General features: G+C 56.0%; 1 protein-coding gene across 2 annotated transcripts in view; it reads left to right on the top strand.

Annotated features, from left to right (window-relative positions):
• Positions 1 to 27000, top strand: part of CTDSPL (CTD small phosphatase like) — a 71597-nt gene extending 44597 nt beyond the window's left edge. Inside the window, exons 3-9 of one of the 2 annotated variants that reach the window (XM_027835771.1) lie at positions 2886 to 2918; positions 3033 to 3221; positions 6208 to 6309; positions 9800 to 9856; positions 16826 to 16918; positions 21649 to 21834; positions 23615 to 27000. In XM_027835771.1, the coding sequence (XP_027691572.1) occupies positions 2886 to 2918; positions 3033 to 3221; positions 6208 to 6309; positions 9800 to 9856; positions 16826 to 16918; positions 21649 to 21834; positions 23615 to 23740 (786 nt within the window). In that variant the 3' untranslated portion in view covers positions 23741 to 27000. The remainder of the gene's footprint in view (positions 1 to 2885; positions 2919 to 3032; positions 3222 to 6207; positions 6310 to 9799; positions 9857 to 16825; positions 16919 to 21648; positions 21835 to 23614) is intronic. The other variant, XM_027835770.1, reaches the window with a different exon arrangement.
• The last annotated feature ends 956 nt before the right edge of the window (positions 27001 to 27956 follow it).

The following is a 27956-nucleotide window of genomic DNA, read 5'->3' as shown; positions in this document are numbered from 1 at the left end:
CCAGCATTTATTAAGCACTGATCGCATGTCAGGCACTGTGCTGAGCACAGAGGATATGGAAAGTGGCAAAAACCTGGCCTCTGGGAATCTCAGTGACCTCATCTATAAAATGGGAATGATTCCCAAGGTGCTGCCTGGCACACAGATTCCAACATTCAGTGACAAGGCCTTTAATGGCCTTGGGGGTGGTCCCGCTCAGAGGCTGTGTGATCCAGTTTCTGGGGCCCTGTTGCTGGGGCTTGGGCTGAGGCACAGCCATAGCAAGGGCTGTACTTGCCAGCCCAAGTCAGGTCCTAGTGAGTCACAGCATCCATCCATCCATCCATCAGAATGGCCATTGGGATCAGTGAGGGATCAGCTTGGATGCCACGCACTAGCGCATTGCTGGGTTCTGCCCCGTCGAGCATCCCAAGGCAGAAGGACCCAGCCCTCTGATGCTCATCCTGGTTTATCGGCTCAGAAGCTGCAACTCGATGAAATGGTGGTTCCCTAAATGTGAGTGAGCAGGGCCGGAGCCTGACCCTGTGCTTCAGCCACCCCCTACCCGCCCAGGCTCCCTAGGGGAGCGGAATGATCTGAAGAGCCAGTGCTGGTGACCATGCCAACCCAGACCTTGAAGGCTTAATCGGTGCTAGAGGCAGCCCTCCCGCTGGAAATCAAATCCAAGGAATTCTCAGTCTAAGTCCCAATGGGGCACTGTTCTGCCCGAGGCTTGTGAAGCTGTGCCTTGATCTGATTGTAAATGGACAGAGTATAAGAGAGTGCTCCCTTTTCCTTTTTTCTTTGCAATTTGTGATTTTATTCACGTGGGAAACTCCCTCCCCCAGTGGTGATCTGCACATGCTCAGCAGCATCCTTCTTAAGGAGCACCTTGAGGTGTGACCTGTGGTCACCAGATCAGGGCGTGACAGAGATAGGGCTCAAACCCTGGCCTTCCCCTCTTCCTGCACTGCACAGCCAGCCTACCTAGAGCATTTTTTTCAGGAAAGAGGAAACAAAAGCCCTTTTCAGAGGGGGTGGTGTGAGAGGAGGGAGGCCAGTGAACGCCTTTGTGGCTGTTTAAATACACCCTGAGTCTGTTAATAAGAGACCTCAGCTGGGAAGGGAGAATGGAGCGCAGCCCCCAAATGGAAGCTGGGGGCTTGGGACCCTGCCCCCTGGAACCAACAGGCTCCCGTGGTCTGACGTACTCCAGGGGCCAGAGCTGCCTCCGCTTGCCCGCCAGCTCTGTCAGCCAGGGCCCTGCTGGCCTGCAGGGTCTCTAAGTGATATGCAGACTTCGTGGTGTGCGGGCAGAGGCATTGTGCATGTGCTCCCTGCGCCAGAGATGTCATGAGTTGGGGCAGCCATGGCCCCAGGGCCTTCTGCATGAATAAAGGCATTTGGGGCTCATTTCTTTAAACGGAGAGGCCCTGGAAGGCCCTGGCTCATGGCTCTCGCCACGGCCACCCGTGGGGTGTTGCCATTTGGGAGGCACAGGGCACGATGCTGAGGAAGTCCCAAATCGGCCCTCAGAAGCATCTCGGCTTCCTCTGCTCTGTAGAAGGGCAGCTGCCCGGCCTTCCAGATCCTCAGCACATCCTCAAACTCGCTCACTGGTGCCCCAGCCTTTGGAGTTCTTGTGTGTACCCAGGCCCAGGCCCAGACGGGGTGTTAGGGCATTATACACTATGACGTGGGACAATGAACTCCAGGGCCCAGGAGTCCTGGGTTCTGGAGCTGGCCCTACCTCCCACTCACAGTGGGACCTCAGACAGGTCGGCTAACCCCTCTCTGAGCTGCAGCCTCCTCCTCTGTAAAAGGAGAAGGTTGTACCAGGGGCCTCTGAGGGGTCTTCCAACTCTAAATTTGTACACGTCTGCAATTTTTGCAGGAAAAACTTGCTGTTAGTTTCTAAGGCTACAGCTGGACTGAGCTCAGCCTCTTCTGGACGTGTGGGGCCAAGGCATGGGGCTGCTGGGGATTGGAGGAGGTGCTGTTTTCCCCGTGATCCGGCGCCATGCACTGAGCCAATCCAAAGGCTCTTCAGGGCTCGGGCGCCCCCAGAACAGTCCGTGAAGAGTGCAGGGTGATGCGCTTATGGATTGCTTTGCTTTTCCACGAGTTTCTAAGTTCAAACCTAGCAGCCCCAAGGCCCTGGCTAGCAGCCTGTGGAAAGGTTTATCCCCTTGGCAGGAGATTGGCCCACCAGAGGAGGCCACACTGTGAGCCAGGTGGGGAAGGGTCCCTTGGCATTGGTGCAGGGAGCAGGGCTCAGGGCTCCTGCGTCCTGAGGGGGCGTCAGCGGGATGCCAGGCACCAGGGCAGGGAACCAGCCTGGGTGTGTGGGTGTGGGCTCTTAAACTGGCTCAGCATGGCATTTCTAAGCATCTTCCTGAGGCCCTCAGAGCCTCCGGTAGGCTGGCACTGCTGAGGACCAGGCCAGGGACATTGGTGGGAGTAAAGGGGACCACTTTCCAAAGTCCGGCTTGAGGACAGTGTATCCTCCCTCCCTAAACTGAGCGGCCCAAGGTAGGCAGGAGCTGAGCGGTGCTGTCTGTTCATCCATCCCCCTGCATGGCTGTCCAGTGCCGGGGGCCTCGCTGTCTCCCAAGGCAGCCCTTGCCATCTCCATTCAGCTCTCCTTGTTAGGGGGCTAACACCCTAACACCGAGAAAAGGCCAGTGAGTGGCTCCTGGTGACACCACTGTGAGATCCCCGCCCCCACCGTGGGTTACCACTCAGCTTCTCTTTACGTCTGCCATTATTCATTCATCCCCATCAGCTGAGAGAATGTCGAGGTCGTCACGTTTTTATCAGATTGTTAGCGCTTTGATTTCTGTTTTCTACTCGCACCCTCCAGCTGGCCTCTGGAGTGACCGCCATCTTGTTTGTTCTCTCCGCAGGGCGACCAGAGGCACGTCATCCCCATACCGAGTGTACGTATCTCCCTCCCGTCTCTGGGCACACTAGTCTGGGTTCCTGCCGAGATTCCGCTCCTAGACAGACGGCTCACTGGCTGAGCTGTGACATGGAACTGTTGCTTTAAACAGGCACAGGAAGCACAGCCAGTTCAGGACTCAAAGCCGGGCCTCAGGCCCGAGGGGCCGCCTGCCTCACCTTGGCTTCAGCTCCAGCCTCGGCCTCCACGTCCAGAAATGCCTGTACAGTCCAGGCCGTGCCCTCTTAGCTCTGAGGGCGGCCCTCGAGACGACAATAAGGAGGGGACGCTCACGAGACAGGCCAGTGCTGCCGGGCTCCCCTAGAGGGTGTGTCCCCAAGGTTCCAGTGCCCTGCAGGGGCCCTTTAACCACGCTCTGTCCCAGGCGGCCTCTGCCCACCCCCCCTCCCCCGCATCCACCAATGCTGTGGCCAGTGTGAGGTCAGGGGGCCCTGGGCTCCAGGCATAGGCACGTCGTGTCCTCTGCTGTAAAGTGGGGACGAGGACCCTGAGGAGATCAGACTCCCAGGGCTGTTAGCAGCCCATGAGGAGACCTGGCAATGTGCACTTATTGTCATGCCATGGCCAGGGTGGGTGAGTGGCCGCCAGCGGGGTCAGCCCCATCGGCCCCAGGTGTGGTCCATCCTTGTCACGTCCTTTGGCAAACCTCAGGCTCCATACAGACATGGGAGCTCTCATCCAACTCCTCATCATCCTCTTTACCAGGGACAGGGACCAGCATGGGGGGGGAACTCCCGGGGGGGGCTCCCTCTGCCGGGGCGGGTCACAGTTCCTCTGCTGCTCAGAGACTTTCTTAGAGCCCAGAGAGGTTAAGTCACTCAGCCAGGATGTGTCAGGAATTGAACTCGGCTCACCCTATCTCTGTTCCCCGGGCAGCAGGCCAGGCCGCCTCTGTTGTCACTGAGGTGATCGTCCTTGTCACGCTCTCGGCTCAGTGGACAGTTTTTGGAAAGCCCAGTTGGTCGTTTGCCATCTTGAGTGCTGAGAGCGTTAGGACAGCGTGGCAGAAAGGGCATGTCTCTGGTCTTGGAGTTAGGAAGATGACCTGGATCTAAGTCCCCTCGCCGCCTGTGCTCACTAGCTGTGTGACACGGGGTGTGTCACCACCTTTCTTGGCCTCAGTTTCCTCATCTGTAGCATGATGGGCCGTGTGACCTTGGGCGAGTCTGTTCACTTCCTGGCCTTCGGGAGCTGGGCTCCAAGGCCCTTGAGATCCCCTCTGGCTGTGACTGGGTTCTCCTGGTGTCCTCACCTCCCCACATCTCCCCTGTAGGACCCAAGGGACCTTCGTCCCCCTCTGGGCCAGGCCTCAACAGCCCACGGTCCACGGTCTTCTGGGGGCAGCCTCGGAGATCTGAACGCTGACTTGTACACTGACGGGGTGCAGCCGCTCTTGGTAACTCTCTGAGCGTGGCACTGGCCTGGCTCTCCCCTGACGCCCTGGGAATCTGCCACGACAGGATTCCCATGACGTCCTCCCATGTTCCGAGGACTCGTAAGGTACATGAGGATTCCAATGAATCACTTCAGGCTAAAGAGACGCCATCCTCCAGTCAGACAAAGCCCTAAGCGCGCAAACATTTAGAGGCTTAATGAAGCTGTAGGGGAGGTGGGATTGACTTGCCTGCTTTTCCCTTCCCTCTAAATGCAAAGTTGATAGAATTCTGAGGGCCATGGCCGCCTTCTTTGTCAGCCACGCTACAATTAGAGCCGAGAGCCTTTGCTGCACAGTTCGTGTGCATCTGTCTCCCCTTAGACGGTGGTTCCATGGCATGAAGGGGCCTCTGGCAAGGAGCTGAGAAGTCCTTAGGGCTCACCACAGTGAGAACAAATCCGGCACCTGCACGGGCAGCCTTCAGATGGGTCCTGACCCCATACATTGCTTAGGTGAGGTCAAAGGCTTCAGAGACGCCACAGCCACAGGCAGGCCCTCCTCCGGGAGCCTGCTGAGTGCCTTCCGTGCCCCCAAAAATCTGTCCACAGATCCTCTCCCCTGCTCTCAAACTACCTCATGTCATCTTATTATTATTCCTGTGGAGTAATTGTAAAATATGCCTCATGCTGGTCTCTGGGGGCGGTCCGCAGGGCTCAGACAGGGAGTGCCTCCCGCAGGGTGTCTCTGCTCCTGCCCCAGAGTGGATGGAATCCCCACCAGTGACCAGCCTCTGCCTGACCTCGCCTTGGGAGGGGGCCCTTGTCATCCTCAGGAAGCGTTTCCAGACGTTGGGCCTGAATGGGCCGCCCTCTGGGTCACTGCTTGGGCCGCCTGGCCAAGGTCCAGTCTGAGCTAAAGGAGCAGCCAGCGCCCTTTCATTTCCTTCCTTTATAGTTTCCCTGGTAAATCAAACAGGGATAACAGCAAACCGAACAAGGCCTTCGGGCTAAGATGGGATTGGACGTTGGGCAACATAGGGCAGCACTGAACGTTCCCCATCGGCAAGTCATGAGAAACCCTAGGGAATTTGCTCAACCCCTTCATTTTATAGATGGGGAAACTGACGCCCAGAGAGATGAATTGACTGGCCCAGAGTGGTTCTTACCAGACTCAGTATTTGAGCCCACATCTTCCCTCTCCACAACTAGTGTTCTTTTTCCTTCGCTCAAACCTAATAATAATGATAGGAAGAATAACTTGCCTTTCTACAACCATTGGTGGTCAACACAAACTCTGGCCTTGTGGCAACCCTGGGAGAAGGATGGGACAAGCATTTTCACCCCCATTTTAAGATGAAGAAACCGAGGCTTGGGGTGAAGTCACACAGCTCTCAGAGTGCCCAGGGTCTCCAGGGTGTCCCTGGCCCCGTCCTCCTCCCCAGCCATCTGGCCTGACAGTCTGGAAGCTCCCTCCGGCCCCTCTGGTTGACTGTCCCCGCTCATGGAGCCAGGGCCTTCTGGAAACTGCAGGCTTAGACAGCAGATCATTTGAGCAGCGCAGAGAGGCTGAGCTTGCTGTTACAGGTGCACACGGAAAGGAGGCCTGGCCATTCCTGATTGGCTTTCATGAGGTTCTCCAGACCCTTGAGCACTCCCTTTGCAGGTGTTTGTCTGTCTGTCTCTGGTGACCCCAGGCAGCAAAGGGCCGCCGTTTGTTCTGTGTACGGACATCGGCTCTGTTGGCCAGAGGACACTCGGTGGCATTGAGTCCTGCTGAATGACCATCACTTTCCACGGGGCTCCCCAGAACGGTGGCAGGGGGGCACACGTGGACTTGCTTTGGGTGAAATGTTGGTGGGCTATTTCACTGTTAGGTGTTTCTCTTTCTTTAGCCATCAGCTAAATACCTCCTTCCAGAACTGAAGGTACCAGACTACGGCAAGAAATGCATGGTCATTGACCTTGATGAGACCTTGGTGCACAGCTCATTTAAGGTAAATGGGAAAGCCAAGAGATCTGTGCTCTTGGGCTTGTGGGGGGCTCCCCCGCCCTACCCGGGGACTTTTAACTCAGGGGAAGCTCACTGTCAGGTAAATATTACCTGGCTGGCTGGGAACTAGACGGTGACAGGCCAACTGCTTCTGGCTTCAGAAAACAGGATTCTCTGTAGAGTCCTGACTTTTTCGCCCCTGGATCATCATCCTTGGAGCTTCTGGATGGCCGTGGTTGGGCTGGCCTGGGAGATTAACTGTGCCCTGGGGTGGGGGGTTGGGAATCTTCTGCCCTAGGAATTTCTCAGTCTGCTCTAGGGAGGTCGTCCAGCTCTGAGGATGACGGCCCATAATTCATAGACATTTCCCAGTTTAGAAGTGTCTTTTCATGACTATTTGGTTTGTTTAATCTCTTTTCTCTGAGGAGTCAGTGGTGCAGGCCTTGTCCTCACCCTGAGCCAGCCTGAGCTGTGCTCACGAGCACCATGAAGGCCCGGCCCAGCCGCTCGTGGGCACCCTACCTGTGGCCCCCCATGAGGAGGTAGTGGTGGACAAGCTGAGGAAAGGCCTAGGTCTCCATGCCTTGGATACCAGAATGAGGAGGTTAAAGTGGGGAGGAGAGATGGGCAAGAGGCGCGTGTCAGAAGGTTTCACAATCCACGATGAAGAGACTGGGGAGAAGGAAGGCAGGAGGAGGCCCTGCTCTCAGCCCTGGTGGCCTCGTGTGATTTCTGTAAATGGAAATTCTCCATCTTCCCCTGCCCAGGAATCATTCATTGCTGCTTACCCCATTCCTCCATGGCTTCACTGGCAGCCAGCCTGAGAGATGGGCTCCAGGGCCATCGGACTCACGAGAGGCAGAGGTTAGAGCTAGTCCATCCTGTTGTCTTAAAAGCTGGGTAGCGGTCATCTTAAAGAAGACTGAGGCCTTCTACAGGGATTTTCCTTGGGCCTACTTCTAGCGGAACAAAGGCCTCTTTGTGCCTAGTGCACAGAGGAAAAGGGACCCATTCCCAATTTTCTGCACCTCGTAGTTACTATTTCCCATGCTAGGCAGATTTCTCAAGCCATGGGGATGTGAGAACGACAGTCTGGCCCCAACTTGGCCCCAGGTGGCATTGGAAGCCTTTCTCCCTAGACCCCGCAGGGAGGTGTTACTGCTGCCCACAGACCAGTCACCATCAGAGCAGCAGGTGGGGAGATGCTGGCCTTTCCTGAGCTGTCCTGGAAAAGCTGGGCAGAAATTACCTGACCCCCACACTGGCCCCTTCATTGACTGCAGTTTGGAGGAACAACCAGCCAGAGGGGCCGGATCCTGCTGAGGCATCTCTGCCCGAGGGGCCGTCCCTTTTTCCTTTCTTCCCACAATCTCAGTGTGTAGGGCTGCTTCTCAGAACCGGCCAGCATCCCCGAGACCCTGAGTCCAGGGCCTCACACAGGCCTCTCCTCAAAGATGCCCTTCCCAAGCTGCCTCCCTGGGGAAGGGCCTTGGGTCTGGGCAAGCTTGGGTTTTCCTTCTTATTTTTTAGCCATGAATCTTTATTCTGTGGTACAATACGGTGCTCAAATGATGAAAAAGATCTTGTTGCATTTCCATTTTGGGGGTTGGGTGAGGGGATTGTGTTTCTCACTCCTGAGGCTCGGGGCTGACCACCCCCGCCTGTCTGAGGCATCAGAGCTTCCTCCTCCAGGCTGAGAAGAACCAGCTCGGACACAGTTGCTGGTGTTCAGTGACATCTTGATGGTGTTCCAGTCCTGGTGGGGTGGCCACTCACAGTGCTGAGTCCTAGTGGGCCGGGGGGATTTCCCAAGCTGGATGAGTGTTAGGATCTGGTTGGAGCCATCACGGTGACTATCCATGTAGGAATGGCAGAGGGTCCGAGTTGGAACCCCCCCTCCCTCCCCATCGTTAACATCTCCAGATGCCCAGAGGCTGATGGGCCCCAGGCCATCCCTAGTGAGATGAGCCCTGGTGCACAGCCAGAAAGGGCAGACCAGGCTGATGGTGCCAGACCACTCCCCCTCCTGCCCTGGGCTGCTCCCCATGCAGAGGGGCTCCCCCAGTGACTGGGCCTCCAAAGACTGGAGAGCCCCCATTTATCTTCAAACACAAACACTCCTTGTCCCCTCACCCCCACCAACCCAATCTCCTTTGTCTGAGAGCACAGAATCACCAGCTTGGAAATTGTCCTAGCTAGAATGGGGTTATTTGTGAACATGTCTACCTTTTACACTGTACAAAGGCCCTTCACCCTTATGCCCACAGCATCTTAGGCAGCCCAGCCTCCATGGAATTCAGCAAAGCATTCATCACTCAGAAAGTCAATCAGCAAACCTTTACATATTAAGCATCTACTCTGTGTAAGACACTGTTTAATGAAGAAACAGGAAAGGACAGGAAAGGAAATGATTGGGATGCAAAGGAGGGGAGGCAGAGAGGGAGAGGGAGAAAGGAAGAGAGAGAAGAAGGGAGGAAGGAGGAGAGAGAGAAGGAGAGAAGCGGGAGGGAGAGACAGAGGAGAGAGGGGTCAGAGAAGTAGAGTCTGGCTTTCCCCAGGGGGAGGGGATGCCCCGAGGCCCTCCTGGGTAGGGTGTGTGCCCTGAGCTTTCCTGCCCTACTGCCAGCTCCTTGGTGAGATCTGCAAGGTTCCTGAGGCCAGAGGCCTTGTCTTGGGCTTCTCCTGTCCCTCAAGCACTCAGAACCAAGCTCCATCACTCTGGATGGATTCACCCATTGTTTTTCCCTTAGACTTGGTGGTCTGTATGGGGCCATCCATGCTTTTAGCTTGTTCCCTCATGGCCAGAGGTGCCAAGATAGCTAGGCATGGGTTAATGGACAGAGATGGAAGAGCTCCCCAACCCAGGGCTGGAGGAGAAAGCTCCCTGCTCAGAAGGAGGTCTTGAATTCTGTCTTTGTCTGCCTCTGTTCTAAAGAGCTGAGCCAATCCACAGCTCACTTCTGCAGAGTGACTTGGGGTGCTACAGACATGGCCAGTTTCTGAGGCCCCAGCTCCAGGGAGACTTAACCCTCCTGTTTTAAGAATGGAGAAAGGCATCCTTGGAGGCCAGGAAGATCTGGGGCCAAGTGTCACCTCTGACATGTCCTGGCTACGGAACATTGAACCAGTCATTGAGCAGTTCTCTGGGCAGTTGGCAAAGCCCAGAAGTAGGAGAGAACCTTCTGACCCAGGTCAGCAAAGGAAAGGCCTTCCCCCATGGCAGAGTCACAGGTTATGGGGTTAAAGCTGGGTCCAATTTTGTGATAAAATATCTCCTGTGAGCAAATGGGTGACATCCCTGCCCCTCAGAGTAAGAAAAAGATCAGCTAAATGGTTGAGTAAAACCTCAGGGAAAAACCCACCGATTGGGTGGAGTCTCTCTCCTAACTCTTGAGGCAATCACCCACTCTCTCCTACAGTAGCCTGTCCACTTGTGCACATGTTTCTGGCTCTGGGCCCTTGGGAAACACTGATCTTTTTCTCATTCTCTCCAGCCTATCAGTAATGCTGATTTTATTGTTCCGGTTGAAATCGACGGAACCATACATCAAGTAAGTATCTCTGCTAGGCAGTCACCCTAACAAGGCTTCCTGTAGAATTTATGGAATGTTGTCGCCTCAGCCCCGCCCCCACGCCCCAGCAGCCATGGTGGTGCCCTCGCCTTTGGCCTGCTGGCCAAGGGCTTCATCTGCTTGGGGTCCCCATGCATGGCTGGCTGCCTGCCTCTCCTTCCCTCCCTGACCTGGGGACCCTAGACGTAGCCCTCTCCTTGGGCCTGGACAGAGTCCTACACATCTTTGTGAAAAGCAGGCTGGCACTTTGAAGAGTTAGAACCATCCTGGAGGAAGTCACAGGGTGCCACCCCCCCCCCACGCAGGTGCTCACAGACAGCTGGTTCTCGCCCTTCCTCAGGAACCCCCAACTTCTGCCCAGCTCAGTGCCTTCAAGCCTCCAGTCAGTGAGCCTGGTTTGCTAAAACAGCCTGAGAGTCTCAGTTCTTCCCCCTTTCCTGCCCAGAAGCCGCCTGGCCCACTTGGCATCCCTCTCAGCCCGTCAGGGTCTCTCCGTAACCATGCAAGGCTGACGAGCTCAGCCCTTGTCTGAAAGTATTCCTGCCCCATCTAGAGATCCTCCTCTGTGGAGGCCCCCCTGCCCCGTGCCCGAGTTATAGAGCTTCCCCGGATGACCTCTCCCTGGATTCCTATTTTCAGGGCCCAGTATCTGGTCAAAGGTCAATGGCTTCCTTAGCTGTACGGACCACAGTAAGGGACAGAACCTAACCTAGACCCATGAAACCTTGTCCATCCCCTCACCCCCAGCAAGGGCCCCATGAGGCCTGTTGGGCCTCGTTCAGCTCGGTCCAAACTGCTCAACTGCACTGAGCTTCAGAAAGCTGGGCAAGGTTAAATAGGGCCAAGGGCTGATCTCCCTTGCTACCTTTTAAAAAAAAAGTCACACGATTCATTTTTTTAACCTGCTTTTAATAGACCTTTCTTTGGCCTTTTTGACTTCTTAATGATTGGGAGCTGGCTAGGTTTTAGGCTCTGAGCAGTGCAGTGGAGAGAGTGCTGGGTCTGGAGCCCAGAAGTCCTGAGTTCAAATCTGGCTTCAAACACTAGCAGTGTGATTGTGGATAAATCAATGAACCTCGGTTTGCCTCAGTTTCCTCACCTGCAAAATGAGTGTGATAATGGCACCCAGTGTTGTTGTGAGGATCAAATGGTAATATTTGTACAGCCTTCAGCATTGTGCCTGGCACACAGTAGACATTATGTCAGAGAACTCAAGTTCCCCTTCTAGACAGTGGGCTTGGGCAGAGACTCAGCCTCCCTGAGCCGCCGGTGGTGAGCGTGGGGCTAGGACTGTGTGTGGTGAGTGGTCATTGCCATTTCTGTTTCTGCACGCCTTTTTCAGTCTGGGGCCTGCCCCTTCCTGCCTGGCTGGCTGGTGAGAAGTCTTGGGCTCAGCTGCTCTTGGAGTCCCCATTAAACAGCGTTTGTCTCCATCTCGGCAGCATTGGAAGGGACCCTGCTGGCCCTCCCTGTCGTGTTTCTGCTGAGGTCAGCAAACCTGGGTCATTTGAGTGGGGAGACAAGGACGCTAGCAACTGGGGGGAGCACAGACAGTCAAGGAAATCTTGCTGTAGGAGGTGGCTTCTCTCGCAGTCCTAGGAGAAGGAGGTAAAGAGGGAGCGCCTTCCAGGGAAGGGAGACGGCCCTACAGAGGCACCAGCAGAGAGAGCTGAAGGCTGAATTCTGAACGAGAAGTGTGTGTGCTCTAGTAGATTTTAACTGGTAGAAGACAGAAAGTGATGCGTGCAAAGGGGGCCTGGAGGAAGCTGAGAAAAGGAGACTCACGGCTCCCTGGCGAGGGCCATCTAGGGCAGTGCGTGGGAGGATACGCGGCCAGGCAGAGGCCAGGGATAACCGGGAGAAATCGCGGCTCCCTGGTAAGGGCCCTTCCAGCTTGGGGCCGGGTGATAACGACTGATTTCAGTTGCAGCAGCTCTTGGTACCATCCACTGTCCCATGGTGGGCTTGGCGTCTCATTGGGGTAAGGAGCCTTCAGACAGATGCAACCAAGTCTTTTAAACTATCCGGTGAGAAACTTCCCGGAGGATGGGTGTGTGTGTGTGTGTGTGTGTGTGTGTGTGTGTGTGTGTCCGTCCGTCCGTCTGTCCATCCTGGTTTGCTTCCAGACCTCTCGGCAGCCTCTGTCTAGGCAATGACCATCCTTCCACTTGTATCTGTGTTCCTTCTTTGCCTTTTCTGAGCTCTCAGACACATTCTCTTATTTGGACTTGGCCAGAGCCCTTTGAGGGCAGCTGGCAGTTCCATTTTACAGATGAAGAAACTAAGGGGAGAGGCTGGGTAACTGGCCAGCACTTGCAGTGAGGCAGGAAATGTTGGAATGAATCTTTGGAGGGCGCCCAGGACAGGACTGGCCAATCAGCAGGCATTCATCGTGTGCTGTCTGTGTGCCTGGCCCTGTGTTAAGCAGGCTCTATGAAGGCCCTGCCTTCCACGAGTATACCCAGGGAGATGGCATGCATGCACTTTGTAGAGTGCAGAGTACAGTGGGGCATGGGGCCCCAGGGGCCCCCACTCTCAGAACAGAAAGGACGGGGAGGCAGATGTAGGGTTCTGTCCAGAGGTGGAATGATCAGAGGAATGTTTTGGACAGAAAGGGGGAAAGGAAGAAGCTTGTGCTATGGACAGTGGCCAGTGAAGAGTATCCTCGGTGAAAACTCCATAGGAGAAAGTTGGGAGCTTTGGTTAAAGGTGGAGAACTAGCCCTCCCTCCTCCAAATCGTTGGCATGATTTCATCTTCAAGGTACAACTCAGACCCCACTGTCTGTTCTTTTCTCAGTTGTCTGGCAAAATATGACCCCAGACTCACCAGAAATCTACTTTGTTTTTTTGAGTTTTGCTTTATCCCTTAAATAGAACTTTGAGAAATTTGAGTAATGCAGAGGGAATAAAAATCATTGATTTTTATCTTAGAATCCAAATCCAACTTTTTGAAAAAGACTTTTGTAAGCCAAACACCGCACCCCCGCCAGGGAAGGCCGTTTTCATTTCACGTGGACTTTATAGATCTCAAAGCTGCCAGTATGGGATAAGAACTGCAAGGCATTCCCCAATAGCTGATGTCCCCATGGACCTCCGGCCCATGTTTTGGCTGTGCTCGCGGTGGTCAGGATTATGGCTGGCTTGTCACGCTGTGACACCAGACCCCAGTCAGCATTTCTCCAGCCTGGCTACCCCTCGTGCGCTGCCCAGCTGAGGCCAAATGGAGGTATTACCTGGTGGGCTGTTTGGGAGCCCTGCCAGGGACCTGGAGGAGGGCAGGTCATCAGGCAGTCATGGCAGCCTCCACGATCCCTGCTGGTTCCACCCATTCATGTGGTGGGCAGGAAGGGTGCTTTCTATCCCTGAGATAAACTTCAGGCGCCAGCTGGGCTGCCATGTTAGATGGATGGTAAGCGCACTCTCTGGCAGTCTGTGGGGCGGGACTGGACGAGGTCTGGGCAGGGATGCCCTAGGGGAGCTCTCATTGGCTCCAGCATTCACGGTAGGGGCAGGTGCAGGTGGGGACTGTTCGCGGCAGCATCTCCTTATGCCCAGCCTTTGTGCTGAGTTGGCTAAGATAGTGTCCTTGTTGTTAACGTGGGCTGCACATCGATCATTCAGATCGTCCAAAACACTCTGGTGCGTGTACAGAGAAAAATTGCGCAGCACGTTGGCAGTGGGAGAACTCGCCCAAGATGCTGCTCGTCGCTTGTCTGCCTCTCTTCTGAAGACGGTTCTGTTCTTACGCGCAGTTCAGCGGGAGCACTCCCTGGGTGTCCTGGGCAAAGGTGGGACTTCTCATGCCAAGCAGTGACCGCCCCCCTTCATACTTCTCCTTCCATTATCTTAGGTCCAGAATCCCATTCCCAGACTGTCGTTCAGGGCTCTGATGTGCAGGCACCACCCCAGTTAGGGATGGGGGGGCCAGGCTTCTCCTGGCGCTGGGGAGTATTCAGCACCAGAAAGAACAGAGCCATTGGGTTCCATGAGAGCCCTGATGTCCGTCGCGGGGCACGGAATGTGTCCTAGCCAGTTGGGTCTTTGGGTTTTCTAGCCCATTGCGGAAAAGCAGGGGCCGCTGTGAGGGAGGCTGGGGCCACAAGGGAGATGATCACCGTCTCATATGGCCAGCTGGCCATGTCCAGGAGCAGGACAGAGGCTCCCTAGCTAGTGGCAGGCCCCAGAGTTGGAGAACATTGCTTGGGGTACTTATTCATCTTCATCATCTCCTGAGGCACCAAGAATCGATGAAAGAGAGGGCTTTGCAAAATGCCTACACCTTCAGTTAACTGGAAAATTCACTTATGTGGAGCTCCTAACAATGCACCAGCGCTGGGCTGAGAACCAAAGATAACCAGCTAGAAGCTTTCATTCTACTGGAGGGGAGGGGAGGGAAGGGGAGGGGAGGGGGCAGTACAGCCTGGACTCACCTAAGTAGAGCCAGACTCAGTTTCCTAAAAAGCAGTCACGATGGGCGAAAGTTAGTGCTTTCACATGTGCAGAATACATTCTAAGAGGGAAGACAGCGGCGATGTTTCCCGGGGGAGGGGGTGCTAGCAGGGGGTGACGTTCTCGCTCTGTCTCCACACTGGACATGGGTCAGAGCAGGGGTGCAGCCCAGGCCTGGTGCAGCTGTGGCCTTTCTCTTAGAAGTAGAAACCCCGAGAGGGTGTGAGTGCCGTGGAATGCAGAAATCCCAGCTTACCGGGAGTTAAGCCACGTCGTTGATAGAGCCACGGGAGCTGTCCTCCTGGAAAAGGCTATGCCCTGGTTCAAGTAATCCAGGATAGGCTGGACCCATTCTCATTGGCCTATTCTTGGTTACTTGCACTCGGGCACGGCCACACTAAGCGGCACCAGCAGCGGGAGCCCTAGAACGCCAGCATCTCCCGACGCGCTAGAGGATGGATGGCCGGCCAGCGTGAGGAACAGAAGCCTTTGGAGAATGGTCCAGCTTGTCCGTGCGAGCCGAGCCGTGGAAACCGCGATTTCGAAATGAGTGTATTCAAAACGATGTGTACGTGTAACGCTCCTAATTAAAAAGCAGACAAGGAAGAGCCATACTAGCCCACATCCCTTCCAACGTTAATGCCACGGGAGAGAGGCAGCTGTGCCCCTTCCCAAGCCTGCTCTGGGGGTGCCGCAGAGTGTCTGGGACCCCCTAGTGTGAGCGTGGAGGGGGGTGGGAGATGAAGATGAGATTCCCACTAGCGGGATGTTTCCCTGCCTTCTGCCCCCCTCCCATGGGGCCTGTTTGGCCTCTTTGGGCTCCTGGCTCCCCACCTGAGCAGGCCTCAGAGCCCACTTGGACTGTGGCCCGGATTCCCTCTCGCCACATTGCATGTTCGTCCTTTGCTTGGTTTTCATTTTCCCACTTTGAAAGGGACTAAAATTCAATGTCTAATTTCAGCAAATTCTGGCATTTGGGGAAGGTTTGGGTTTTTGTTTTTTCTTTGGTGAAGTTTTCTCCTATTTTAAATAAAAATTCTTCTCTGCCCACCCCCCTTCCCTTTAGCTGAGGTTGCTGTGCTCTGAGTTCATCCAGGTACCAGGTGTGACTCCATACCCGCTGAGGGGAGCCTTCTTCCTGGCCCTCATGGCACGGCCCCCTCTGCCTGGGACTCCCCCCTAAGACGGGAAGTATCCCCATGGCCCCACACCCAAACTTGCTCTGGAAGGAGCCCAGGGAATAGGCTGCGAAGGGCGGGAAGGCTGAGCGTGCAGTACCTGGGGAGAGGAGCCGGGAGGACGCAGGAGCTCCGTCCCCAGGGCGGTGTTTGCCTGCAGCTCCAGACCCATTTCAGTGACTCTTTCCTCTCTTGGCATGCAGAATAATGACACCTGTGTGTGAGGTGGGGGGGAACAGCCTAGGGTATCATGTAGACGGAGCCTCAGATTGGGAGCCAAAGGACCCAGGTTTGAATCCTGGCTCTTCTATTTAGTTGCTGTATGACCTTGGTCAAGTCGCCTTTCTGGTCCTTGATTGCCTTTCCTCTCGGAGCTCAGTGGTCTTGTGCAGCTCCTGAATCAGCAGCACTAAAATTACTCAATATTCAGATGCTCCGGGAGATTTGGGATCTCATTGATCAGGGCACTCCCTCCAGCGGTGCCGATTGCGACCCGTCCTGTGCCATTGGACCATTGTCCACATCCTCCACCAAGTTCCCTGGCACCAAAATGTCCAATGCAGAAATTCTTGGAGCTTCTGGCCTTCATTCTTGGGACTTCCAGTTCCATAGTTTGAATTGTGTATTTTGGGGACGGTGTCTCGGTCCCAGGAAACCTGAGGCCGGGGCCAAGGGTGGAGACGTGAACTTAGGAGGCAGCGGCGGCGGCGGCTCCCTCTTAACATCAGGAGCGTCGAAGGCCGAGCTGATTTGGTCCTCATCTCGCTCAGCCTCGTCCTGCAGTTCCACCGTCTTTGAGCCCCTCGTGACTGGCCCTTCAGCAGCTCCTGCTGCTGTCTCCCTCCTCGAACATAAGCTCTGGTGACCGGGGATCGTGTCGTCCCCGGGGGCCCCAGCGCCTGGCATGCCGAATCATCGGCTGCGTGGTTTTTGTGGAGGTCTGTACCACAGAGCCCACAGGACCGGGGCCTTTCCGTTTCTCCAGAATAGTAAGGGTGGCCCCAAGGGAAATGAGCCAAGGTCTTTTTCAAGTCCTGGGCAGGGGGATGGCCTGCCCCCTTCCTCCAGCAAAGCTCTTTAGGCCCAGAGTTGGATGCCCCCTGCCCACCCCAGCCCCGAGGATCCTGGAATCATTTCTGCCCTGCCTCCACCGCTTCCCCTTTCCCAGAGCCACAGATGGGGCTCCCAGGTGAAGGGCCTAGCTGGACCCTTGCGGGGCTCGTGGGGCCATCCCCAGCAGGCCTTCCGACCTCAGCCCCTGCCCTGCTGCTCAGCCTCTCCAAACAGACACTGTCAGTAAACAGCCCCATCTTTTTCCAGGTCTACGTCTTGAAACGACCACATGTGGATGAGTTTCTTCAAAGGATGGGGCAGCTCTTTGAGTGTGTACTTTTCACGGCCAGCCTAGCGAAGGTTTGTCCTGGCGGGGAGGGGTGTGTGGAGGGGCTGTCTTAATCTCTCCTTTCCTGCCTCCCTCCCTCTTTCCTTCCCTTCCTCCTTCCCTCATTCCTTCCTTCCCTCCCTCTGCTATCTGACAAGGGTGTTTTCTGTCACTGTGTGGCTGGGGGGTTTCCATGGGGACCGGATCCCAGCCCATCCGGGCTTGGCTTACAATAGAGCCTCTGTTTGTACTGGGGGGCTCGGGATACCACAGTGAGAGGTTTGTGGTTGCCATGGCTATAGCCAAGAGCAGATGAAGGAGGCCCAAAGTTCTGGGACTTGAGGGCGTGCCGTGCAGCGCGGCACGGGAGCTAGGGCACCCGGGAGGTTAATGACGCGCAGCCAGTGGCAGTGACCCCAGAACAGTCCTCAGTGAAACCCACGTATCTGTGTCTGGCCACTGGCTCCCCCTTGGGGTCATCCCTGCTCTGCCACCCATAAGAGCGCCCTGGCATCGTGGGCTCTGGGGCGAGGGAGGGGCCCTTAGGATAAGAAGAAGCTTTTCTTGCCAGCATCATAAAGCTCACATGTAAGGGTGCTGGGTTGAGCGCAGCCCTCCGTCTGACCAAAGGGGACCCTGTGCGGATGTTCCCACTGCTGGCAGAAAAACTGCCTAAGAGAAGGTGAACAGGCCAGCTTTGGGAGCTCAGCGGGGCTGGTGGGCTGCGGAGGAACACACAGGCTGTCCCGTGGGATGCCCAAAGCCAGAGCTGCCTGAGCGAGGGTTCCCCTAGGGCTTGGCCTGCAGGAACCCAGGCCAGCACAAGATGAGAGCTGACCACTCCCTGGTGGCACGAAATACCAGTCCTCCAAGAGCTCACATTCTCCCATGAGGGGTTCAACATGGCACGCGTTAGGACAGTACAAGGGGGTGAGGGCAGAGGGCACGGCCCACCCAGATCACTGTTGGAGCCTGGCCCAGGGCTGTCCATCAGACCTGTGAGCGGAGCATCTTGGGGTGACCTCGTCCCACGTCACCTGCATGGGACCAAGCCAAAGAGCTAGGCCCTCGAGTGGGTTCACCCGGTCCCAGAGATCTGCTGACCCTGCAGCTCCGACCCCTCCTACAACTCTCTGCCATCAGCGGACCCCAGAAGCTGGGCCCTGTGTGTCATATGGCTGACAAAGCACCAGCCCCCCGCTGCCATTCCCTCCCCTCCCCTCCCCTCCTTGGCTCCAGCCTTCAGGAGCCGTCACTGTATCATCAGATTCCCCTCACGCTTCCTCTCTCTCAGTTTGGACATTTGGTCCCTGGCCGCCCTCCCTAGGGCTGGTGGCTCTTCTCGTGCCCCAACATGCCCAGCCGGCAGTTAAAGCTTCCTTACTGATGCCCAGGACCTCGTCACAGTCACTGCCGACCCCTACAAGGCCAGCCCTCGGTTCCGAGGCATCCTGGCTCCCCTCCCCCCACCCCTTCCTGCCTCCCTGGCAGGCTTGGTCACAGCGGAAGTCCCACTGTCACCCATCACTGCTGCCATCATGGTCCAGAACTCTGAAATCCCAGGTCCTTCCTGGCCCTAACGTCCCCTCCTTCCTGCCTTTGTCTCCAGCCTGATGACAGACTCAGGCCTGGCGGTGCCTCTGCTTTTGGTCTCACCCTCACTGGCACCCCATCAGCCTTCCCCACCACTGCCCCGTGCTGCCAGGATGGCGGGGCCCAGTACGGATTCACACAGGCCCTTTTCTTCTTTTTCTTCCTTCCCTGCTGCTTACAAACATGACCCCGCCATCCTCTCTGTCCTCCTCATCGCCAAACTCCTAGATAAAGAGGTCTCCACTGAGGTACCGCAGGGGCCCTGTGAAGCCTGGCTCCTGAGCCACCCACGAGTGGACCCACAAAGGAGGATGGTGGGTGAGGCGGCGACTCGCCACTTGCAGCTGGCGCCTTGCTGGTGCCCCTTAGCTCCCATAGCCTTGTTCCAAGTGGTGGTTTCTTCCGGAGCTCTGCTGGTCTCCTCTGTGCCTCCCCACCACTTTGCTGAGACCGCCGTGCCCAAAGCCACCACCAGTCTCTTTCCCGCTCGACTCCTCAAGCCTTGACCTGCCGGGGTGTTTGAGAAGCCCCCTTCCTGCTCCCGGATCATCTCTTTCAGTTCCCCCCCCTTGACTCTGGCTGACCCTTCCCCATCTCCTCCATCATCCACCCTCTGCCATCCTCTGTCATCATCCTTATGAGCTCTTCCCACCAGCCCTTTACAAAGCCCTCCTGTGGTCCCGGGCTCTCCCCTGGGCCGTCTTTCCTTCTCTGTCCCCGGGTGATCTTCTCAGCTCCCGTGGGCGCGATAATCACCTCGGGGCACACCCCAGCCCTCTCCCACCTAAGCTGCAGCTGCACATCTCCAGTGACTGCTGGGCACCACCGCCTGGATGTCCCAGACCCCTCCAACTCGGCATCCAAAGCAGAATCCACCTTTGCCCTCCTCCTGACCTCCCAACTTCTGTAGGACGACCGTAAGTGACACGCCGTCCACCTGCCTCATTGTCTCGGTCACATGGCTAGTCTGCACCCTGATCTCCTGACTCTGGCTAGTGCCAGAGGCCGGCACCCCAGTCTTGGAGTCCGTCCGGGCAGCCCGCCCCATGTGTCCCGTGGTCACGAAGGTATAGGCACCCGACCTCCAAAACCCTGCTTCTCTCCACTCACATGGCCTCCTGGTGAGGGTCCTTCCGTCCAAAGTTCTTCCCCTGACGCCGGTGGCTCAGAATGCAGGTTTTCAGCCACCTAGCCAGCCAGCCAGCATTTATTAAGTGCCCACAACGTACCATGGGCTCTGCTAGGCCTTGGGGTACAAAGACAAGGAAGAAACAGTGCCTGCCTTCAGGGAGCTTCCGTTCTGCTGGGGGAGGCAACATATGTCCACAAATGCGCACGAAGCACACACCAGACCAAGCTCCCGGGGCCGGCCTTCCCCATCCCCAAAATGTTCTTTCCTTCTCTGGATAAATGGGGTGACCCCCTCATCACTGGGGTGACCCAGTGCTGAGGCGTCCTCAGCACTGGGCCCAGCAGAAGTGCGAAGAGAGGCTGTGATGGGCAGGGGTGGGAGCACACACTCGGTGCTGGCCAGAGGGGGTGGTGGCTGGGGGCAGGGCTCACCTGGGCCGAGCTCCTCCCCCTGGCTCTGGGCAGCCTCGGGTGGCCTGCTGCCCCAGAGGGAAGAGCCTGAAATTCCTTCCATCGTTTAGTGGCTTTTGCCAGGCCAGCCGCCCACAGCTGCTTCCATTTGCCTGCTCCCCCCTCCGCCACAGCTGACGTGGGCATGTCATGGCCCGGCCAAGCATCGGCAAAGACACGGGGCCTGTGCTGTCCTGGGCCCCTCCTCATTAAGCTGGCTGGCCTCTGGCCTAGCCGGGGAAGCAAGGTTTTAATGGGCCTGGACCTGCTGCTTTTTCTCTATTCAGATTGGAAAACAGACTTGGGGAGGTCCAGTTTTTCCCAGAGAATCCTCTAAAAGATGAATGTTAGTGAGGCTGGTCCAGCCTAGCTCTCCCATGACCTCTCTGTGCTCGCGGTTGATAAGCTTCAGGCCTGAAGACTTGGCATTGCCTTGGGGGGGGCCCTTCTGTGTGTCAGACCCTGTACTGGGCACTGATGTGGGCAGTGATAAGTAGAGAGGGGGGGAGTACACCCGCATGCGCCCATCGTCCCTGCCATCTGCTCCTGCCAACAGCTGAGGACGAGGCCCTGCCGGGAGTGGCCTTCCCCTCCCCCGGCAGGCCCGTGATCTAATGTGAGTCTGCTATGCCATCCCTCCTGAGGAGGGCTGGTTCAGGGGCCTGCTGCTCCCCCAGGCTTTCCCTCAGGCTTTGAGCCTCTCCGGTCGGGTCAGCTGTGTGGCTCTTCTCTGGGAAATGTGTGTGGTCGTCTGTTCAGGCTCAGCAGCCCTCGAAGGCCCAGGATCAGGCCAGAAAGTGGCAAGATGGACTAATTCTGTCTGAGCTTTTGCTCTGGCTTCAACTGAGGGCTCAGCAGCTGATTCCAGCCCATCAGGGACAGGCAGAGACTGTTACCTGAGTCCCAGGCCTTCCTGGATCCCTCACTCACATCCGCCTCCCTCCCCAGGGGCCTCATTCAGGCCTCTCTTCTGCACATTTCGCAGAACCCCCCTTTACCAGCACTACCATTTCCACACTCCAAGGGGTGACTGTTCACTAATCTGATCAACTCCATTTAGAGGGTTAGAGGGGAACAAGAGGGAGGCCCCACAGGGGCTCTGACTCCATCCCGTGTCCTCACGGCCTTGGCCACAGGGCCACCTGGAGACAGTCAGTAAGCATCCTGCCTGTACAATGGGTAGAAATCTGGTGAAGCCACGGAAACGAACATGAGTGCATTTCCATACAATGCCATGTCAGTGGCCTCCAGGTGGCCCTTGTGGAGCCTGGGAAATGGGAATTCTCTCTTAGATCAACTCAAGATAAAGCGAGGGATGGATGGATGGGCATATAAATGTATATTTGATACATGTACATCCATGAAAATACAGCCGCTTAGCTCACCTCCTACTCCGGGGACAGCCCGCCTGCCACCGCTGGCGAGACGGGTCGGGGACCCTGCATGAATTTCTGTGATATTCTGAGTCTAGATCTCTTCAGAATACTGTATTGCACCCCCATCCCCTGTCCCCCGCCCCTCCCTGCCGGCCGGCCCACCGCCAGGGCTCTGGATTGGCCCTTCTTCATTCGCTTCTCTGTTTCTAAAGTACGCAGACCCTGTGGCAGATCTGCTAGACCGCTGGGGCGTGTTCCGGGCAAGGCTCTTTAGAGAATCCTGTGTTTTCCACCGAGGAAACTACGTGAAGGACCTCAGCCAGCTGGGGCGGGAGCTGAGCAAAGTAATCATCATTGACAATTCTCCAGCCTCTTACATCTTCCACCCAGAGAATGCGGTAAGTGCTTTCTAAGGACAGTTGTCTCCGTGCTGAACCAAAGGCCTGGCCTGCTCTCGAGTGGGCACAGCTTGGGGGCTGCTCCAGTTAATATTAAAGCAGGCTTCCCTTCCCTTCTCTGAGCTCTCCCCTCACAGGGTAGCAGTGGCCCCTCGGGTCTTGCCCATGCCCCCAGTCTTAGCTGTGGGCTCTGCATTTCAGGAGGGGAGCCACAGCTGTGGCCAGAGAAATTCAGCCCATGGGGTTGCCCAGGTCTCAGGAGCCCGCAAAGGAGCACCGCTTTGCCTACTTTGGCCCGCTTCCTCCTCCAGCCTCCAAGACCAGGGCCCAGGGAAGGCAGTTGTGCACATGGCAATATTCCCATATGACAGTGGAAGAAACTGAGGCTCACCGTGAAGGAACTTGCCATGGGAAGTGCCAAAGGTGGTCATCAGACCCAGGTGTCCTCATTCTAGGTGCTTCATCCTTCCTGCCCGTTCCCTGCTTGGAGGGGCTTGAGGCTGGGGCAGGGGGCTGCAGGAAAGAGGGGGTCAGTAACCATGGACTTGGGCCCTTCTGCTCTACTTTCTAAGGCCTGGTCCAAGGTCATAGAGGCCTGGTGAGCTCCTGGCTCACTGGGGCCAGTGTAGAAAAAGAACTGTCTGTCTGGGGAGTCCCTGGGAGGCCTGGACCATCTCAGAAACAGGAAGTGTCCTAGATTAAGGGCCCCCCCCCCAGGGCCAACCTGGGGCAGTGTGGCAGGCCTTCCTGTGCACCCTCCACAGATATGAGTGAAGTGACCAGCTCACTCTGTAGGGAATGTTTTCCTGACCCAGCCCTGGCCCAAATCTGGCTGTGACTCTCGTCCTGATGGGAGCCCTTAATGGGGTGAGACAGCTCTCACAGCTCCAAGACCATTTCTGAAAGTGAAGAGGGGGCCCGCGCCCTCCTGTGCCCCTCAGCTTTGCCAGGAGACAGGCTGGGGTGCCTAGATGCCTGGAGGCCTGCCTCGGATTGGCAGCTCTGGCCCCGCAGCCCTGACCAGGCTTCCTGCGACTGGGGCGGAAGCCTCAGCAGAGTCATCTGGCATGAGGCATCGCTTTGGTTTTCTCATTGCCTCTAGATTCCTGATGCTCAGGACCATCCTGAGGATGGCACCCCCCCCCCAAATTTAATAAAACATGAAATCTGGAAGAGGAGCTTTGTACGTGGGTTTGAGGACATGAAACTCTTCTGTCTGACAGACTCTCCCCCCAATTAAGAGGGAGGAATGGGGGTGGGTCGGGGAGGGGTCCAGGAGAAGAGAGGATGGGCCCAAAGTGCCCAAGGTGGCACTGAGGCCCAGGGCTTCCCAATTCCATTTCCCCAGCGCCCCATCCACACTCCAGGGAGCCTCTCGAGGGCAGCGGTATCAGGAGAGTTACTGGTTGCCATCGTCAGGATCCCTAGCCATCACAACAAAAAACACCAGAGTTTGTCAGCAAAGCAAAGGAATAAAAGAGGCCCTGAGTCCAGGCCACTCAGTAGAGAGAGGAGGGAAGTGCAGCCAGAGCAGTTTTCAGCTTCAGCTAGAATGCGTGTAACCTGGGCGCTCCTGGCCGGCTTCTCCATCAGAGAGGCTCTGATGGAGAAGGGGCACAGGACACGGGGATGGTGATTCCCTAAAAGATGGACTGAGCCAGGCCAGTGAGCCGGGATTGGTGCAGCCGGGCCACCTGCGGGGCTGGAGTCTGCGTCCCGGGCCAGGCCGTCCTCTGGCTCTGGGCAGCCAGTGATCCCCCTGTCACTTGCTCCGTTCCAGGTCCCTGTGCAGTCCTGGTTCGACGACATGGGTGACACCGAGCTGCTGGACCTAATCCCCTTCTTCGAAGGACTGAGTCGTGAGGAAGACGTCTACGGCATGCTTCAGAAGTTCTGCCACAGGTAGCCTTGGTCTCATCCCTCCTTCCACCCTGGCTGTGGCTGAAACGCATCCAGGCTCCGACCATCTCCACTGTCCACGCTTGGAAATGGACGCTGGGAGGAGGCAGTTTCTGCCAGACCTGGAAGGAAGATGAACAGGGGCCACGTGCATCAGGCCCTCGTCACCAGGGACAGCAAGGGGAGGCCCGGCCGGCTCTGCCACGCTTCCCGTCGGTCTCCGAGAGTATGGTCGATCATGCCTCTTTTTAAAAAGGAAAAGAAAATCACTATTTTAAAAGGAACTCTTTTCATGAATTCCATAAATAGAAACATGTTTTCCTGGATCGCTTTTTCTTAAAACATACCAAAAAAAGGAATGAATCTTGATGTGTTTCAACGGTTGAACCCTGCTCCTGACCTTCCTTCCTCCAATGCCAACATTCAGACCTTCTCCCTCTCATTCCTGCTTAGAGCAGTGGAACTGACTCTGAGTTTCTTTCCTACTGAATGAAGTGCCTTTGGAATGTTATTTTGAGATAAAAGTTAATTTTTGTATACTGCGTATTTCCAGACATCTTTTAATCTTTTATTGTCTAACTGCTTTAAAAAAAAAAAAAACAGGAGAGTTTTATAGAGCACTGTAATATATGATAACTAAAAAAGCGGAGAGAAAGGGCAGCTGAGGTGCTGGGGCCCCTTCTGCCCCCGGAATGGGATTTGCTTCCACGGCTCCGGACACGTTTCCACGTCGGGCTTAAGATCTTGGAATCTTTCGGTGTTTCCCACGGTTCCGTGTTTGTCCTCATTGTCTCCATCCATTCTGACAGCGTGTGTGTGACCTAAGCACCCTCGGAAAGGTTTCATGTCATGGAGTGTGTTGGTTGGGGTTTTTTTAAGTGGTCACAAATTGGTCTTTCAGTCCCTTCCCCCCCAGAGAGACGAGACGTCTCATCTCCTACCCTGCTGCCATCCAGACACCCTTCGCGATGCGATGACAAAAGTCCCATTGTCTTTGGAGGCAGAAAACAAATGTCTCAACGTCTTTCCTTTCAAGTAGCCCATTGGGGTGAGTCGGACACGCCCGTCGAGCTGTCCTGGGAGTTCTTTTTTTCATTGCTGCTACTGTTCTGTCAGAGATGGAGCTCTCCCTGGCGGCTGTGATACTGTTCTTTGCCACCGTGCCTACACCAAAAACCCACTTGCTTTGATCTGCCAATATGGGAAATCTCGTCCCCCAACAAGGGGCACCCACCGGACCCAGGAGCTCTCTTGTCTCAACTTCTGGGGGACATTAAGTGACAAAAGTACAGCATCGTGCCCTGGCATTCATTTTGTGTTAGAGAGAGTCCTCACCACTGGGATCAGTGGGCCAGCCTCGTGCCAAACAGGGAGAGAAAGAACACACCTTGAGAAGTTCTGGAATGGGGGTGGGGGGCCTGCCCCCCCCCCCCCCCCCGAAGCTGGGCATCTTACTCGATCAGGGCTGCAGGGAAAGAGAGGGCTTTCGTTCCTCGTCCAGCATTTGCAGCGAGGTCTGTAAGCCTTGTTGCACAATAACACCATCTGGAGAGCATCGCTTAAAAAAGAACCAGCCAATCTTTTATGTAAGCACCATCCCCATGTCCTGTGTCCCTTCTCCATCAGAGCCTCTCTGATGGAGAAGCAGGGCCAGGGATGCCCAGGTTATGCGCATGCTAGCTGAGGTCAAAACTGGTTTTTTGCTTTAATTCTTATTGGAATGTGGAGTGATGAAACTCAGCTGCCCAGAAGTGTGCCCCCTGCATGGTGGGTGGCTGCCATGGTGGCTTTGGCCCGCAGAGCAGTCTGAAGTGGGGCCTGGGGCCTGGAGCCCAGTCGGCTCACCAGCGTTTCCATTCCATGACAACTGTGGGTGGAGCCATTGTTCGATGCTCATTCATCAAACCAGTGATTGATCGAACCCATTGCCTTAAATGTCTGTGAATGAATGTTGATCCTAAGTGTCTTTTCATGTCTCAAGTCCCCACATACACAGACATTGGACCTTCTGTTCTGACCTCCGGCAGACAGATGAATTTCAACAAGATACAACCAAATTATGTTCTTTCTTGGCATCCCTGGACAGCCTTGAAAGAGGATCGAGAGCCTTTAAATTCACAATGCAGGGAAGGCCGGGGCCCAGAGTTGTCTGCTCCCTACAGCTGGGGGATGATGACCCTTCTGATGTGGAGTATTTCCTGAAGCCACCGGAGCTGTTTGACTCAACAGGTGGCAGCTGGGTGTGGCCGCCTTCTGCCACCACTCAAGATTCCGTCTTCATTTCTGGCAAGACACACATTGTCAGAGCACCTCCACTTTAATGAAGCAATAGCATTGGAACCTTGAGGCCAGAAAACGAGTTGAATGTTTGCTTTAAAAAGGAAAAATGGATACGGGTATTTTTAATTATTGCCATTAGTAATGTATAGGCATTCAAAACCACAAAAGGTTAAAAATGTTTTATCTCCATGTGCCATATGTCTCCCCCCCATCGCCAAAGCAACCCTGAGTTCAGTTTTCTGTTAAGCCCAAGGAAAGGGTGGTTCACCCCGCGGTCTGGGGTCCTTTGCTCGCTAGGCTGCCGGGTGCCAAGCCTACATGCCAAGTTACCGGACAGGACGCCTTGGGTTCTGGAAATCCAGGAGCTGCCCCAGTGTCTGGGGCGGTGCCAGGGCTCCCCTGCTGCTGTTTCTCCGATCTCTGAAAGCGTGTCTGCTTCACCCTCTGGATTTCCAAAGTGTTCTGTTCATTAAAAAGAAAGGTCCCCTGCTCCGCGTGGCCGGTGGAAGGGACGCTCCCTCGATCACATCCCAGGGACGCCAAGAGAGGCAGATGACGAGGCCTTAGAGAGGAGAGAGCTTTGGGACCCAGCTGTGTGGTGGACAAACGGACACAGTCTTCTCTGTTTTAAAAGTCACTTTCTAATCCAATGCCACGCTGCAGCCCCCCGCAGACCGGGGAACAAGCTCCTGGCCACTGATTTCCACGGTGCTGGGATGGGTGGGAGTAAGCGGCGGCTGCTTGGGCTTCTCTTGGTTAACTATGCAAACGAGTCTGTGTGGGTTTTGTTCCGTTTTGCTGTAAACTCGGTGCCGTCTGCCTTTGCTCTGCGCAGATTGCGCTCCGGTCAGCAGGGGGCATGTTGCTTGTCTGGACAGGCCTGCAGAAGCGTGCCCAGGGAGCGCGAGGGCCACGGGAGGAGTGCCGTCACTCGGCAGGGGTGCCATGCTTTCCTCACTGTCAAAAATAAAAGTTTTTAACAATGGACCCACCTGGTGGCAGTGAGTCGTCTCTGGGGGCGCTTGGAGGCGGCTGCTCCACTAGCCGAGCACCGCCTCCCTGCGCGCACTCCATTTCCTGAAGTGTCCTTCCCCAGCCCCAAGCAGCGAGCCTTCCTTGCTATCAGATAGCGTCTACAGTGTCAGGCACCCACAGCCCACCGCCTGCCTGCACAGAAGGGAGGGCTGCCTCTTATCACTCTCGGTTCTCCTCGACTCTAGTGCCGGCCGGCCGCTATTACGGGATTTGCCGGCCCCTCCCCTGAGCTCCCAAAGCTGTCGCTCAGTTTTTATAAGTAGCGAATGGCCGGCCCACAACGCCAGGCAACACAAAGACGGTTCTCTCGGTAGAACGCTCGTCCCATGGAGGTGGCTCCTGGACAGCGCCCCACCCCCTACCCCCCCCAAAAGCAAGCCATCTTCACTTGAAGCCAACGCTCTCGATCCAGGGGCCGCCTCGGCGCCCGGCCGTGCCGGCCTGGCATTTGGCAGTGACGTCAGGGCTCGCTGTCCTAGGAGGGCGTTGCATCTGCTGGTGAAATGTCCCCCAAGATGGCGATGGGAAGGTGGGGTGCTCTCGTATGAACACCCCCATCCAGTTCACCCAGCTCAGTCCCTAGAGACGCCAAGGGAGACGCGGGAGCCTGAGTCACAAAGATAGAGCCGAGGTCCAGCTCCGACGCCGCTTGCTGGGTGCTCCTGACATCCCCGTCTGTAGGATGAGGAGTCTGGAGCAGGGAGGTAGTGAAGGGTAGTGGTTAGAGCCCTGGCCGTGGCCGCAGAGGCCCCCCCCGGCCCCCCGCCCCCGCTCCAGGCCCAGCTCTGCTGCATGCCAGCTGTGTGGCTTTGGCCTAGTCAAAGCGCCTCTCTGGGCTTCATTTTCCTCACCGGTACAATAAACCTGCACTGGATGACCTTTGAGGTCCTTTCCAGGACTGACATGCT

Source organism: Vombatus ursinus, unplaced genomic scaffold (genome assembly GCF_900497805.2).
Source record: "Vombatus ursinus unplaced genomic scaffold, bare-nosed wombat genome assembly UNPS02014817.1, whole genome shotgun sequence".
Lineage (NCBI taxonomy): Eukaryota > Metazoa > Chordata > Mammalia > Diprotodontia > Vombatidae > Vombatus > Vombatus ursinus.
The sequence above is the reverse complement of the archived record's forward strand: the minus strand, read 5'-3'. Positions and strand labels throughout refer to the sequence as shown.